This window comes from Lepidothrix coronata, unplaced genomic scaffold, assembly GCF_001604755.1.
Source record: "Lepidothrix coronata isolate B3197 unplaced genomic scaffold, Lepidothrix_coronata-1.0 Scaffold20, whole genome shotgun sequence".
Classification (NCBI taxonomy): Eukaryota; Metazoa; Chordata; class Aves; order Passeriformes; family Pipridae; genus Lepidothrix; species Lepidothrix coronata.
This window is the reverse complement of record NW_016690200.1, coordinates 7,180,366-7,194,847: the sequence shown is the minus strand read 5'-3', so window position 1 is coordinate 7,194,847 and position 14,482 is coordinate 7,180,366. Positions and strand designations below refer to the sequence as shown.

Sequence of the window (14,482 nt, the reverse complement as noted above, 5' to 3'; positions counted from 1 at the left end):
GCCTCCCCACCCTCATAAGAAAGAATTTCTTCCTAACATCTGATCTAAACCTGCTCTCTTTCAATTTAACGCCATTCCCCCTTGTCCTATCACTCCATGCCCTTGCCAAAAGCCCTTCTTCTTGGAGAAGTCCTTTTTTTCTGTTTATCACTATGTTTTTGTTTTACTAGGCTAAAATAAGTAGAAAAGCCCAGAAGTGGCCCCTGGATGCACTCCTCGGGTCTGTCCCGAAAAGCCCAAGAGCACCAGGTACAGACCAATGTGACATTCACCCTGATGCCACCACCAACAACCCAAACTTCATTTCCCTCCCTCTTCCCATCTGCCTTTTCTCCTCTAGTCAAAACAAAAGAGTTACAGGTTCTAACTTGAATGAAGGGCAAATTTCAGCCCAGCCTCCCATCTGAGTGGATGCCTCATGTCATTAAAATCCAACTGCAGCCACCCAAACCTGCCCAGCTGGCCCCAAACTGTGTGTCCAGGTCATGCAGGAGCCAGGACAAGGCACTGTGTCCTCCAGCCCTTTACCCCTGGGGGCTAGAGCACAGATGATGTTTTCCATGAGCAGGGAGGATGATCCTACAGTGTGTGGGAACAGCTGTGACTACATCCCTGAGGGGAGAGGTGCATGGGCACAGGTCTACAGCTTTTTACAGCATTTGAGACTTGTGTGACACTCAAAGTGCAGCTGTGGGGTTCTGTGGGGTGAGGGAAGAGTGTAACAAGTCCTGTTTTGGAGAGAGGGATGAGTGGGAGCAGGAGGGCAGGCTTGCCCTCTGCAGTGTGGCTTGGGGGGGCTGGACTGCACGTGGATCCAGTCCTCTGTGGGTCTTACTCTTTCAACACCTGAGCAGCTGCTTTATAGTGTTTCTTCAGGTCTTAAAACCTGTGTGTTATCAAGGCCTCCATTTCCTATGAGCAGGATTTTATGAACAGAGATGACCTTTCCACACCTCTCACACTGAAAACACCCCTTGTCTCAGCCACAGGTGCCTTTAGCCTGTGTGAGCAGAGATGAACAAAGCAGATGGTGTTGGGATCTGGATGAAATTAGAGTTTTGCTTGCAGCTGACCAAGCAAACAAGTAACTTTCTTCTGGGTAGCACAACCCAGATCTGAACCCCCTGGTTGTTACTAACCCATAAACTGTCTTTTGCAGACTGATGGGCTCATGTGACCCTTTCTGGTGCTGGGCTTTCTGTGGAACACCTATGCTAACACAGCTAATGCTTTGTGGTGATGGATCTGCAATTATGAGGCTGTGCAAACAGCTAAAACAATTGCATCACCCTCCTTGTGGCTGCTCTGGGGTGATTTGTTGGGTTGTTGTTAGCACTAGGCATGATTTGTGCAAACGAAGGGTCAGATCTGTGAAGTGCAGGGCACCTGCAGCTTCCATCCATGTCTGAGTGGCCCAGGGGAGATATTTATGGAAGGAAAAGGGGAGATTTTACCTTTTGTATGGGTGTTTTGGAGCAGCAGCAGCAGCAAGCTGCCAACACGGTGCCACTGCTTGATGGCAGCCTGGCAGTGTCTCCTCTCGAGGCTGGAAGCACAGGGATAAATTGCAGAAAGCTTTAGCAGCAGAGTGGCCTGGTCAGACACCTCCTCCCTCCCTCTCCCAGCCCCACAGGCTGGGTGCCAGCAGCAGGACTCTGTGCCCTATCAGTTCAGGAGAGCCTGGGTGCATCCATCCACACGCCCAGCTGAACATGGTGACCACCGAACTATTTAAAGCAGTTCCAACAACGACACCCGAGTGTGTAATGCCACTAATTCTGCTGATGCTGGCAAAGTGCTGGTGCAGTGGATGGGTTTGAGACTGATGGGAATCTGTCACTCTGGAGACATTAGGATGTGTGTTCCTCAAGCATGCACCAGATGAGATGATAATAGAGAAAATCAGCGACAAGGGAGGTTCCCCTGGTGCTGCAAAATAGTTGTTGCTGTGGCACTGAGCTTGGAATTACAGCATGGGCTGTAGCTCTGTGTTTGTCTTGCTGGCTCTGTGTGACCTTGGCCAAGTCAGAGAATCATTGACTGGTTTGGGTTGAAGGGACCTTAAAGCTTACCCAGATCCTACTCCCTGCCATGGGCAGGAACAACTTCCACTTTCCCAGGTTGCTCCAATCCCTGTCCAGCCTGGCCTCTGACACTTCCTCTTCATCCTGCTGGACCTCTGTCTCCCTGAGGTGTTCCTACACAGAAAATTCTGGAGGTGGGGCTGTGCTCTTAGGATGGACACCTTGATAAGAGCTCCTGGTTGCCCTTGCAAGCAGCAACGTGTTATTTTACTGGGGGGAGCTGGAATGATCCTTTGGGGACAAGGTGTGATGTGCTGGTGTGAGCTGTGGTGGGATGGCAAAGTAACAGCAGCCTCATGTCATCAGGCTCTGTGCCACTCCATGCTCCCAGGGCATCCATGTGGATTTAAGATATATGGGAATAATCTCTAAATAAGGGCTGCTGCTCCTGATCCTGGAGGTACCCAGCTTGGGCTGTTATATACTCTATACTACGTGCTACATTTTATATATTGCATATAATATGTGATCTATAACACATTATATATTATATTATGTATTATATCTCATATAACTGTATGATAAATTATATATTAAGCACCACATTTAACTTACTGAAAGGAACCAGGGGACTGAGACTCTGCTGTGGGAATCTTGGGATTGAGCTGGCAGCCAAGGGATCATAAAATCATCTTGTTCCAATCCCCTTCCATGGGCTGGGACACCTTCCACTGGGCCAGGTTGCTCATCAGGAGCATGTCCTACTCCTCCTATGTTGGTAGCCCAAGTGCTGTCTGATCCATCCTAGGACCAGTGGAAAAGGCAAAATCTTTCCTTGCATTATATATGTTATTAGATGCTCTAACTTGGCGAAATTCAGACAGACTTTTATCATGCCCAGAAGGGAAGTACCCTCCCAGTTTTTACTACCTGCTCCAAAGCATGGCAGCTTTCCAGCAAGGCAGTGGAAAGAATACAACTGAGGTCAAATATAGCAAAAAAAAAAAAATTAAAATCAGTAACTTGCTAAAACTTTTCTCCTAATTTAGTCCTCAGCATTGCCCAAGTAATTGTGAATGCAGCTTTCCACGGCCATGTCAGCCCCAGGCAGACACCGAGCTCAGGGAAAGGTCCCCTGAGTGGCTCAGGTCTGTCAAAGTAATTGGGACCTTAAAACTGAGCCTTGGCACGGAACATGTCAGCCAACCTGAGCTCTAGGTGTTGCTGCTAATGCTGGCTGGAATTATGCATGCACACAGTCCCCTGCACTGGAATTACATAATTTTGTGCAAAAATAAATGTGTCTGCATTCGGTACAGGATGGGTTTGTGTACCTCCCTGCAAAAACAGCCTGTGTGTGTGTGTGTATACAGCAGCTCTCTTCTAATCTGCTTGTTAACAAACATAACATGTGATTATCTTTTTTACCCATGTGAGCACTGCTCTGTCTCCTGCCTGTCTCTGATCCTGGCCATAGGTGGCCTGTCCAGCTCAGCAGTATCTCGAGACTCTCCAGCATGATTTGGAACTAGTTATCCTGCAGCAACAGCCGGGCAGGGCTCTAAGAATAACATCCCATTGGCCTTTGTGTGTGTTGGCAGAAGCTGGGCTTGTCCTGCCTTGCTGTGACAAAGTCACTGGAAGAGAAAATTAACAGCAACACTTAGTATTAGTTTATTCAAGTATTTATTTTTGGAATGGGGGTTTGAGTTTTGCTGCTGATTCTCTGCTGAAAGTGCCTGTTGTGGTCATCCTGTGTCATGTGTAAAAAGGGACATCACGGGACTGTGGTGGGATGGATGTCAGACTGCTTTTTATTTTATTTTTTTCCCCCTTGAAACCTTCACAAAGCTGCTGCTTATCAGGGCTGTGCCCACACTGCCTCATCACAGCTCAGCACAGGGAGGGGAGTCCATCCCCAGCGCTGCTGCTGGGCTGGAAATTGTGTCTCAGCTGGATGTCCCTGCTTGGGCAAACACGGGGCTCTCCATCAGAGCCCTGTCCCTGCCTCTGTCTTTTGGATCTGGGGGCAGCTCAGCTGCCCTTCAGCCTGCTGAAAAAATCCAACTCAAGTGGGGACAGAAGCTTTTAACCAAAATGCTCTGAGGGGGAGTCTCTGAAGGGGACATCTCTTGTTTGGTCTGATCTTGGTAGTTTCTTCTCAGGGAGAGTCTTGCTCTGAGCACAGCAGCTGCTCTGAGCCCTGCTTCATTTGGAACTTCAAAAAAGCATTGTTATGTCAGAATGGTTAAAAATTATAAACAATTGTAATGCAGTTTTTATTATCTTTGGAAGGGAAAGCCAAGAAAAGCATGCAGTAGATTACTATTGTTCAAAAAATACCTATTTGGTGCTGTATTGTTTTGCTTGTAGAGAAGAGATTGTGCTCTGTAGCAATCTCATATCTGCAGAAGATGTCTGGAATTTGGGAGGGGGAGCTTTGGGGCAGAAATATGGACTAGTCAGCTTTCTGACACCTCTTCAAGATGTCTTTCCAAGCCCCTGGAGACAGCAGAAGTAGTTTACTTCAGCTGACATGTGCAAGTTTGGAACTACCACATTGGGACCTACTTGCCCCGGGTGTTAAAGAAACATGGAAGAAGATTCATCTGACCTCATCTGACCTCTTGAGGGCTGAAAGACAGAGACCAGTTGCTGGAATAGGTGTTACACAGAAGGCAGAGTGATAAAATAACATGTCTGCCCAGGTGGTTCATGGATGCCTAAACCCTCCCTCAGAAGCATTTAGGAGTTTGGTCAGAGTCAGGAAGTGCAAAGAGAAAATAAAACAAGGAGGTGTCTAATATTTTTTTTCCCCTTAATCTCCAGTACAGATGCCACTGTAAAAATATTGCTAATGATTGCAGTAAACTGAATCTTTCTTTTAGGTTTGGGAGAGCAAATGTTGGTTCAGCACTGCTCCTTCCCAGTGGTGGTGATGTGTGTGTTGGACTGGAGAGCTGGCTGGGATTTGAGATGGTCCAGCCACCCCTGTTTTATGGGACTCACTCCTCTGCTCTCTTTAGCAGCTCACATGAGAAGCTGAGATGAAGAATTTGCTGTGTCAGATCTTTTCCCTGGCCCCATCCATAGCTAGTGGCTGCTGCTGCTCCAAAAGGGGCTGGATACCTGCCATAAATGAAAGGAGGAAATTTTATGCTGAGTAAAGCACAAAGGGAGACTCTGTTCTCGCCTCTGCTGCAAACTCTGCATCACTGAAGAGAAATTACCACACCTCTGACTCTTTCCTCCCAGCAGTACAGTATTGTTAACAGCATTTTCTTTATGTTCCTACTCCTGCTGTGTGCCCAGCCTGCTTCTGACTGCAAGGTTTGGTGTAGTTGCAGGATTGATGGTCCTTCTCTTGGGGATCCTGGCTCTCTGTGAGGACACAGCTGTGCCCTGCATTGATCACCTCGGCCTGGCCAGTTGTGAACTCTTCATTTGGGGGAACTTCTCATTTGCTCTGAACCATCAAGCCCTGGTCACTGGTAACTGAAGCTCATCTGGATTGCAGAATGCCTGATCCTGTGCTGCAAACCCACTGGCTTCACATCCCTCTGAAGCTTTATTTACAAACTTTATTCCCCATAATCATCCAGGAGTTGAGCAACCCAGCCTAGTGAAAGGTGTCTCTGCCCATGGCAGGGGGTTGGGACAGGATGGTCTTTAAGGTCCCTTCCAACCCAAACCATTCTGTGGTTCCATGATCCAGGTATCACTTCTGATTTTCCCAGTCCTGATGCTTTACCCCATCTCTCTCAGACCACCCTGCTCCAGCTGCCTTTTGAGTATGTTGTGAAATCTCAGAGTCTGGGGATTCTCTCCTGGCTTCTTTGCCACTGGTTTCCTCACCTCCAAATATAGATCTTGGTGCTCCAACAACCGGTAGATCGAAGTCTAAAGGTTTTGTTTTTCCCTTTAAGTCCCACCTTTTATCCTTGCCAGTGTCTCGTGTAGATCTGGAAAGTCAAATATCCAGTGATCACAAAGTCACTGTGAATATGGAGTTACTCTCTCTGCCAGGCTTTCAGGAGAAAGCTGAAATACAGTCTCTGTCTTATGAGATTTGGCTCTTTGTGGATTTATATAGTGCTAATTACAAGACTTCAGCCTGAGAGAGAGGACTTATGTCTCACAGATCTTCCCAAGATTGCCAAGCAGGGGGAAACATCCACCCACTGGCATCCAATGCAACATAAACTGTGCTGAGCAGCCTCAGCCAGCAAGAAAACAGCTGCCTGCTGACTCATGGAGAAAGCTGAGGTCAGAGACCCTTCCCTGCTGTTTTAGGACTCCTGCCTGAACCAGACCTGGAAAATTTAAAGACTTCACGTGGGGTCTCTTCAGAGACCCCCAAAGCCTTGAATGGAATGTGTGAGCATAAGCTTTGCTTCTGAGGAAGGAAAAGGCAATCCTAAAATGCTGTCATTGACACACAGGGTGGGGAGACCTGCTGGGATGAAACCCAGTTCATTTTCTTTTCAATACTCATCATTCCTTTAGGGGCAGTGGCTGTGTTAGTTCCTCTTTGTGCCTAGAGCTGAGCAGGGTCTCCTCACTGTGAAGTGCTGTCCTGGTTTCAGCTGGGATAGAGGGAATTTCCTTCCTGTAGCTGGTATGATGTGTTTGGAATTTGGTATGAGAGTCGTGTTAGTTACACACTGATGGTTTTAGTTTTTGTTAAGTCGTGTTTATACCAACTCCAGGACTTTTCAGCTTCTCATGCCCTGCCAGGGAGAAGGCTGGAGGTGCACAAGGAGTTGGGAGAGGACACAGCCAGGACAGCTGACCCAAACTGGCCAAAGGGATATCCCACACTGTTTTAACTTCTTGGTCAACTTGGCACTGCCAACCCCTTGAGAGCTGCACTTCGGGGAAATACAGCAGAGAAAAGCTTTGTGCTGGGGAGAACTGAGTCCCAGGACTGTACAGTGACTTTGTTGGGGGAAAGAATGAGACTTTGAGACAGAAGTCAACCTGACACTCTGGATTTTGGCAATACTTCACTTTCACCAGTGCTTTGAACCTGTCTGATCTCATGCACACATTCCCGAAGGTACATCAACCAAGTTAGGCACTGTTGTGGCATGGTTTGGTTAAAATCAGTGACCTTCTGTGCTCCTGCTACAATAGTTTGATTGTCTGGGGGTTTACATTTGCCCAGTTACTGTGAGAAGCAATAATTTTAATAGATTTATCCTCAGGATGCTTTCAGGAGACTGGAAAATACTGTTACCTGTGTCATGGAGGGTGTTGTTGTTGGAAGGTTGGGTCCCTTCCAACTCAGGATGTTCCATGATTCTGTAGCATCCCTGTCTGCTCCAGAAAAGAGAGTTTAACTCCGGTCTCTGGATTTGTAGGTTATTTCCGTGACCTCAAAACTCCATTCTCATTTCTGTGACACTGAATATTTGTGTTCTTTCTTTCGAGTCTCTGTAGCAAATTCCTGGAGGAACTGAGAAATCATTACTAAACCTCTCTGCTCTCCCTTCCAAGCACAGAGGAGCACAGCTCTGACCTGCTTTTGCTGATAGGCAACCAAGTCTGAAGTGCAGGAAGGAAAACCATCAACATGCAATTTTATCACATGGGGGAATCAGGAGAAAAGGAGAAAAGTCCCACTCATGGCGTGTGTTAATCCCATCATTTAATACTCTTCTGGCACAGATACAGGTAACAAGGTGATGGGCAGCATCTGAGTGCTTGAGGAGAATAATCTGTGTGATGAGGGAAGGCTGTGTTGTCCTGCTGTAGCTTAATTCCCTTGCAAACAAACCACTCCTGAAATTAATCTCTTTATTTGGGACAAGCTGCAGCTTCCGCTGGGATCTGTTCATTGCGGGGAGCTCTGAAGAAAAGATGCTCTGGTGTGGGATGTCCTCAAAGAGAGACTTACCTTCAGCTTGGACAGGTTGTGAGTTCAGGGAGAAAGGATTTAGGCCAAGTTAGAAAGGATTTAGCTCAAGTTAGAAGCCGGGCTTTGTTGGGGAAGCTGTTGACAATGTCTCTGTATGAGTTTTCTCGCCGTGTTGGCTCCCAAAGAAAAGCTTCTATCCATGGTAATCAGGGTTTATTAAAGGAAGCCATGAAAAAAAGTCTTTAGATGAGATTAAAAGGATTGTGTAGCTGCACTTGGTGCTGAATTGCTCTGTGCTGGCTCCGGCTCTGGGCGTCTGCCTCGTCAGCATCCCGGGAAATGAATGGCTGTGCCTGAGTGCAGCAAAAGTAAACAGAGGAGCGTGCTGCCTGATTAGTGCTGGGCCTCATTAACCGCCCAACCCGTGCCACTGGAATTGTCCCTGAGTCCTGGCTGCTCTTGGCTTCCTCCAGCCAGGTGCTGCCTGGTGGAGAACTCCCTGAGTCCATCCCACCAGCCGTGGGACACTGGGTTGTGCCAGACCCACTGTACAGAACGACATGGTGGGGTTTCTTCCCCTGTTTTTCAGCACATTTTTTTGTGTTCTAGGTTTTGATGTGTTTTTTTGCTCTGGAGCCCCTGGCTGGAGGTGGACCCAGGGTGGGATTTCTTCCATGGCTTTTTGTATCCAGGCTCTCCCATGTGACTCCTCACGCTGCTGACATTGCAGTGTCCCTGCTGCCAATGTGTGACCCTGGCAGGGCACCTGGTGACGTGACTCTGTCTGCCAGCTTTGGTGGCAGGAGGGTTGTGTGTGTGTGTGTGAGTGAAATGGGGAGATGCTGTTGTCTCCCATGTTCACTCAGTGACATGTTCCTTTCAGGACCTGTCATTGGAGTGGGGTGGATTTGTTCCAGCCTCTAGTACAGGGACATGACCATGGCTTTTGTGAGATTGTCAGTCAAAAACTGAATGTCCCATTTCCCTCTTTCCCTGTACACTTCTCCCAAGACCTTCCCTTCCTCTCAGCTGACAGATCAGTCCTTTGTGTCCTCTTTATTCCTGATCTATTCTTACCTCCTTATCCATAGCTCTTCCTTCTTGACTTTGTCCCCTTAAAACCTGCTGCATTTTGAGGATATATTTATCATTCCCTAACTTTCCCATCTAATAACCAGAGTTAAAAGAAGTCAGGAAAGTTTAATCCTCTTAGGCTTTTTCACATCTGAACTTTTCTTGTCCAGGTGCTCCACCTATTTACCACAGAGTTGCATGTTTTGGAGTCTTGGAATTGTGTCCTGGAGAGCCCTGAGCAGAATCCTCTAACTCAGTGGTCTCTACCCTTTGCTAGGAATGGCCAATAGCACTAAAAATGTAACCACACTGTGGGGCAGCGTCATAACTTTCTGTCCTTCAGGAGGAAAACAGTTCTTAATCCAAACTCTGGGAATTCAAGGCATCCTATGGGGAATGTGTCATTTCCAAGCCATGAAGTTGAGCCTCCAGTTCCACAGAAGGTGTGAGACCTTCTGTGGGAGCTGCCTCTGAGATCTTCCTCCGACCATGGATGGAACACTGTCAAAAGAGCTGGATTTGCTCTGTGACCTTCCCAGGGACCTTGAATGTGCTGGTGAAGAGGCTGTTGTAGCAGACAGCAGAAGGGTGATCTGATCTCACACAGGAACCCTACATGGTGGGTCATGGCATCGCTGGTGGAAAAGGCCAGTGAGCCTGGTCATTGTGGGAAGGCAGTCTGGGTTTATTTTGGAAATACCCAGCTCAGAACTTAAGCCCAGACCCCACTGCCTGCTGGCTGAGGCCTTTGGTTTATATGCTTTGTTTTCAGAATAGAATTACTCTCTTGTAATTTGAGCAGCCTAAGAGGCTGGGTATGTCTGTGCCACTGGACTACTTGTCTTCCCAGCTGCTGTGTTTTCTGCTATCCAGACATGGGTAATTCTCCTTAGTGCATCCTCTCAGGGGTAGTACTAAACCTGCTCTATTCTGCAAGTTAAACATCCAGGCCTCCTTGCCCCTGACCTCTGCTGTTATTTATTAATTGAGCCAAATTATAAATTATAGCCCTGAGAGGCTCAAGGCCTGACTGGTGCTCCAGGACAGAGGGTGCAGGGCAAACAGCACGAGCAGATGGGAGAGGAATGTACAGAGGGAAAATCCTGCTCCTGGAGCCACTCAGATGGCTGATGGAAAATGGAAAGACAGCCCAAGGGTTCTGCTCTCCCTGCTTTGTCCCAAAAGGCTCTTGTGTGTGCTTGGTGGTTATTGGTGCTCTCACACTGTTGATACCCTTTTCTCTCCAGGTGAGCATCTTCCTCCGTGAGTTTCAGTATTTTTGAAGTGTCCTTGTCTGCTACTAAAGGGACTCCTCATCCAGCCTTCCTGGAGTTTCTCACTCAGGTGTCTCTGGTTTCCAGGTCGAATTTGCTCTCTTTCCCTGGAGGAATCACAGAATGGTTTGGGTTGGGAGGGACCAAGAAGGTTTTCCTTGCCATTCCCTTCCTCTAGGAGTGATAGTCTCACCTCAAAACGATTCTCACCTACTTGGGCCTTGAAGACTTCATGTCTGGAGTGTGTCTCTTCTGCTTTTGTGTTGGCTTTTTGTTTTAATGGGCAGATTTCCTCCTGTTGTTGCAGGTGCTGTTGTCCTGGTGCTGTGATGACCTTTGGGCAGAGGTCTCCTCTTGGAGAGAGGGGCTGTTCCTTACCTCTTCAGTCTCTGGGTTGTGACAGTTTCCATTGCCCTGCAACTGTGCTGACTCTGCAGAGCAAAATATGGCAAAATATAACAAAATGTTGGGGTAAAAAAATTATGGTTTTAGTACTTGAAAAGAAGAGCAAAATATAGCAAAATACAGCAAAATGTTGGGGTAAAAAAAATTATCTTTTTAGTACTTGAAAAGAATAATTTCTTCCTATATCTGTCTAGTTCCCGATCATGCCAGTGTGTTAGAAACATGGATCATAACTCATAAGTGACAGGGGCTGGTGTTCAGGGTCACCACGTGATGTTTCTGAACACAGGACTCAAACAGGGACAGCTTCCCTCTTCTGCTGCTCTCCCAAGGAGGGGCTCTTTTGAAAGAGGAGTGGTTGTGTGGGGGGGGAGCTCGTTCCACCCCTGCTCCATCTATCATATTAAAGGTTATTAAAAGCCTACGTGACCAGCCTGCCTGTCCCTGCAGAGCCTGCAAGGCAGTCTTGCAAACTCTGCAGTATAAGCTTGATTTTATTAAATATTTGCTTGACCAGAAAGGCAGAGCAGAATAGGGTAAACATGCCTAAAGTAAATGTGGGATGACCTTTGTCCATCATCCGTCCAATGCCTGCGGCTGCTGTGGCTGGGAGGGCAGTGGGAGGTGAAGGTGATCATACGACAGCTTTGAAATTCTGGCTGCTGTGAGAATTTTGAAATATTCAGGGTGGCATAAAAGTGGTGGCTGCTCTACAAGCCCAGACTTATCCTTTCCACTATCAGATCTAATCAGCCTACAGGTCAAAAGAATGGGGGATTTATTCTCTCTTGTTATTTCTTGAAGGAAATTTTTCAGTCCTGCTGGCGTTAGCAGAGCTGCATAGATTTGAAAAAGCTGCAAATCCAGACCTGTGTCACATCTTCCTCCCTGCTGGGATCTGCAAACAGTGATTTTTTCCTTACCTCCTGCTTGTGCCAGCCTGGCTGTCATCACTCCTGGTTTCAGCAAAGTTATTCTGTGACAGAGGTGATGGGACGCTGGCCTGCAGGAGCGGGGCTGGGGTTTGCCTTGTGCTCTTTTTAAGATCAAGGACAGCTTTGTGAAGTTCTGATGTGGATGTTAAAGTGGGATGGAGGGAGGAGAAATTTGTCTCCTCAGCCTGGCCACCAGTGACAAGAGTTGTGTGCTCAGCACTCCCTGAGGAGCTTGGCTTGTGACATCTGAGGTGGTAGGACTCCATCTCCCACGTGTTCTGTGGGGCCATTAAAAGCCAAAGCTGTTCTTGTTGCAGAAGCAACCAAAAAAGTGAAGGGAAAGGGAGCAGATGGTTGTGTTGAGCAGGAAGATGTGTTGCCATGGGGTGTGGTGATGTGCTCAACAAATTACAGAGGCTGTTTGAACCCCATACTGCTCGCACACCCTGGTTAAAACTTGGGAAATTTTAAGAGACTGAGTGGTGCAAGGTATCAATCATGCTGCTCTTTGGAAAATCACCAGGCTGGTCCTTGGGTCATTAGTTTTCCCACGTCATGGCCCTTTAGACTTTATTACTGCTAATAGGTAGGCAACCCCTTTCTCCTCAGTCACCTGAGATTCCCAGGGGAGCTGTATCTCTCTTCAGGATGATGTTTTCTTGGCTGTGAAGTGAGTGGAGAGTGGTCTCGTGGTGAGAACCCAGGGGAGGGAGGAGACCCAGTGCTCAGTTTGCTCTGTGCTTGGCCACCTGCCCTTCGTAGATGTGGCTGTGACAGCTGGCACAGCATAGCTCCTGTGTCTGTACTCCAGGCTGGACCAGCATGAGGCAGCTTTGATCTGGAAGCCCCAGAGATCCTGTTCAAACAGGGCCATTCCGGACCGAGGTCTCCCTGGAAGGATGTTAATGTCAGGCCAGGGCTGGCTTTTTCCCGGCAAACTCCAAGGGCTGCAGAAGAGCTCAGCATCCATCTGGACCTGTCCCTGCAGGCAGGGCCCTGACCTTCTCTAGGCTTCAGTCCTTCATCCAGAAGAGCGGGATAATAATCCTTCTCCAGCTCTGGTGTCTCAGACAGCAAATACACAGTTGGGTTGACATTGGCAGTGCAAACAGCAACGCTGGTTGATGTTCCCACCACGAGCCTTCTGCACCTCTCTGGCTTCCAGGGAATATTTGTGCTGCACCGTGGGGCACGTGTGTGAGTGATGGAGAGGAAAAGGGTGCTGATTTATGACTCTGCTGTGTGATTTCTGCTCTTTCTACCAGCATCTTTTCTTTCAGGAGGGCTCCCTTTGTGTTGGTTTTAAGTAGAGAGCTCAGAAAGGGAGGATTAGCAATTAAATAAGCTCTGATGATGGCATGGTCGTGAAGGGGGGAGGAGGAAGGAATACTCCATAGTAATGTACTTTTGTTTTCTTTTTGCTTTGCTTGTAGGACAAAATCTGCCGGGGAATTGGTGTTTTGAAGAATTTTACTGCTTTTAATCCTGTTCCCTTGGGAATACAAACCTCTCTAATCATGTCACCGGCCATGTGGAAATGGACTTGCCTGGTTTCTCACCTCCTGCTGTCCACCACAGTGTCACCTCTTGCCAGACAGCAGCCACCCCATCCAAAGAGGCCCTTCATCACTTTCACTGGAGAACAAGCAGAGGGAAACTTCAACCACTTGGTGGTGGACGAAAGAACTGGGCACATTTACTTGGGGGCCGTCAACAGGATCTACAAACTCTCCAGTGACCTGAAGGTCCTGGTGACCCACGAGACTGGTCCTGATGACGACAATCCCAAGTGTTATCCGCCCAGGATAGTCCAAACCTGCAACGAACCCTTGACACCCACCAACAACATAAACAAAATGCTCCTCATAGACTACAAGGAGAATCGGTTGATAGCCTGTGGGAGTCTGTACCAGGGCATCTGCAAGCTGCTGAGGCTGGATGACCTCTTCAAGCTCGGGGAGCCCTTCCACAAGAAGGAGCATTATCTCTCTGGGGTGAATGAGAGTGGCTCTGTTTTTGGAGTCATTGTTTCTTACAGCAACATGGATGACAAGCTGTTCATCGCCACCGCCGTGGACGGGAAACCGGAGTATTTCCCCACTATTTCCAGCAGGAAGCTCACCAAGAACTCCGAGGCGGATGGGATGTTTGCATATGTCTTTCATGATGAGTTTGTGGCCTCTATGATCAAGATCCCCTCAGACACCTTTACCATCATCCCTGACTTCGATATCTACTACATTTATGGCTTCAGCAGCGGGAACTTTGTCTACTTCCTGACTCTGCAGCCTGAGATGATCTCTCCACCTGGCTCCACCACGAAGGAGCAGGTTTACACCTCCAAGCTGGTCCGGCTTTGTAAGGAGGACACAGCCTTTAACTCCTATGTGGAGGTGCCCATTGGCTGTGAGAAGAACGGGGTGGAATACAGATTGCTCCAGGCAGCCTACTTGTCTAAGGCTGGAGCCATCTTGGCCAGGTCTTTGGAGGTTGGCCCTGAGGATGATATCCTCTTCACAGTCTTCTCCAAGGGGCAGAAAAGGAAGATGAAGTCCTTGGATGAGTCTGCTCTTTGCATCTTTGTCCTGAAAAAGATCAACGACCGCATCAAGGACAGACTGCAGTCCTGCTACAGGGGAGAGGGGACGTTAGATTTGGCCTGGCTCAAAGTCAAGGACATTCCCTGTAGCAGTGCGGTAAGTGAAGCCCCTCAGCACCCAAACTTTACCTCCTTGTGTGCTCACAGGTCTTGCCTTCAGATAACCATGTTTCTCAACCATTAAAACAGGGACCAAGGAACTGGGACTGCCTTGTCCCAGTCCTGGCTCTGCCTCCAGCTCACCACACCACCTAATTTAACCGGTTCATACCTCAGTTTGCCCATGGACAAGCTAATGAAGGTATCAACAA

General features: G+C 48.0%; 1 protein-coding gene across 4 annotated transcripts in view; it reads left to right on the top strand.

Moving 5' to 3' along the window:
- The window catches only part of PLXNA4 (plexin A4), a 449,429-nt gene that overhangs the window by 14,195 nt on the left and 420,752 nt on the right, over positions 1–14,482 (top strand). For all 4 annotated transcript variants that reach the window (XM_017807798.1, XM_017807799.1, XM_017807800.1 and 1 more), the window contains exon 2: positions 13,006–14,268. In XM_017807798.1, coding sequence (XP_017663287.1) covers positions 13,090–14,268 — 1,179 coding nt within the window. In that variant the 5' untranslated portion in view covers positions 13,006–13,089. The remainder of the gene's footprint in view (positions 1–13,005; positions 14,269–14,482) is intronic.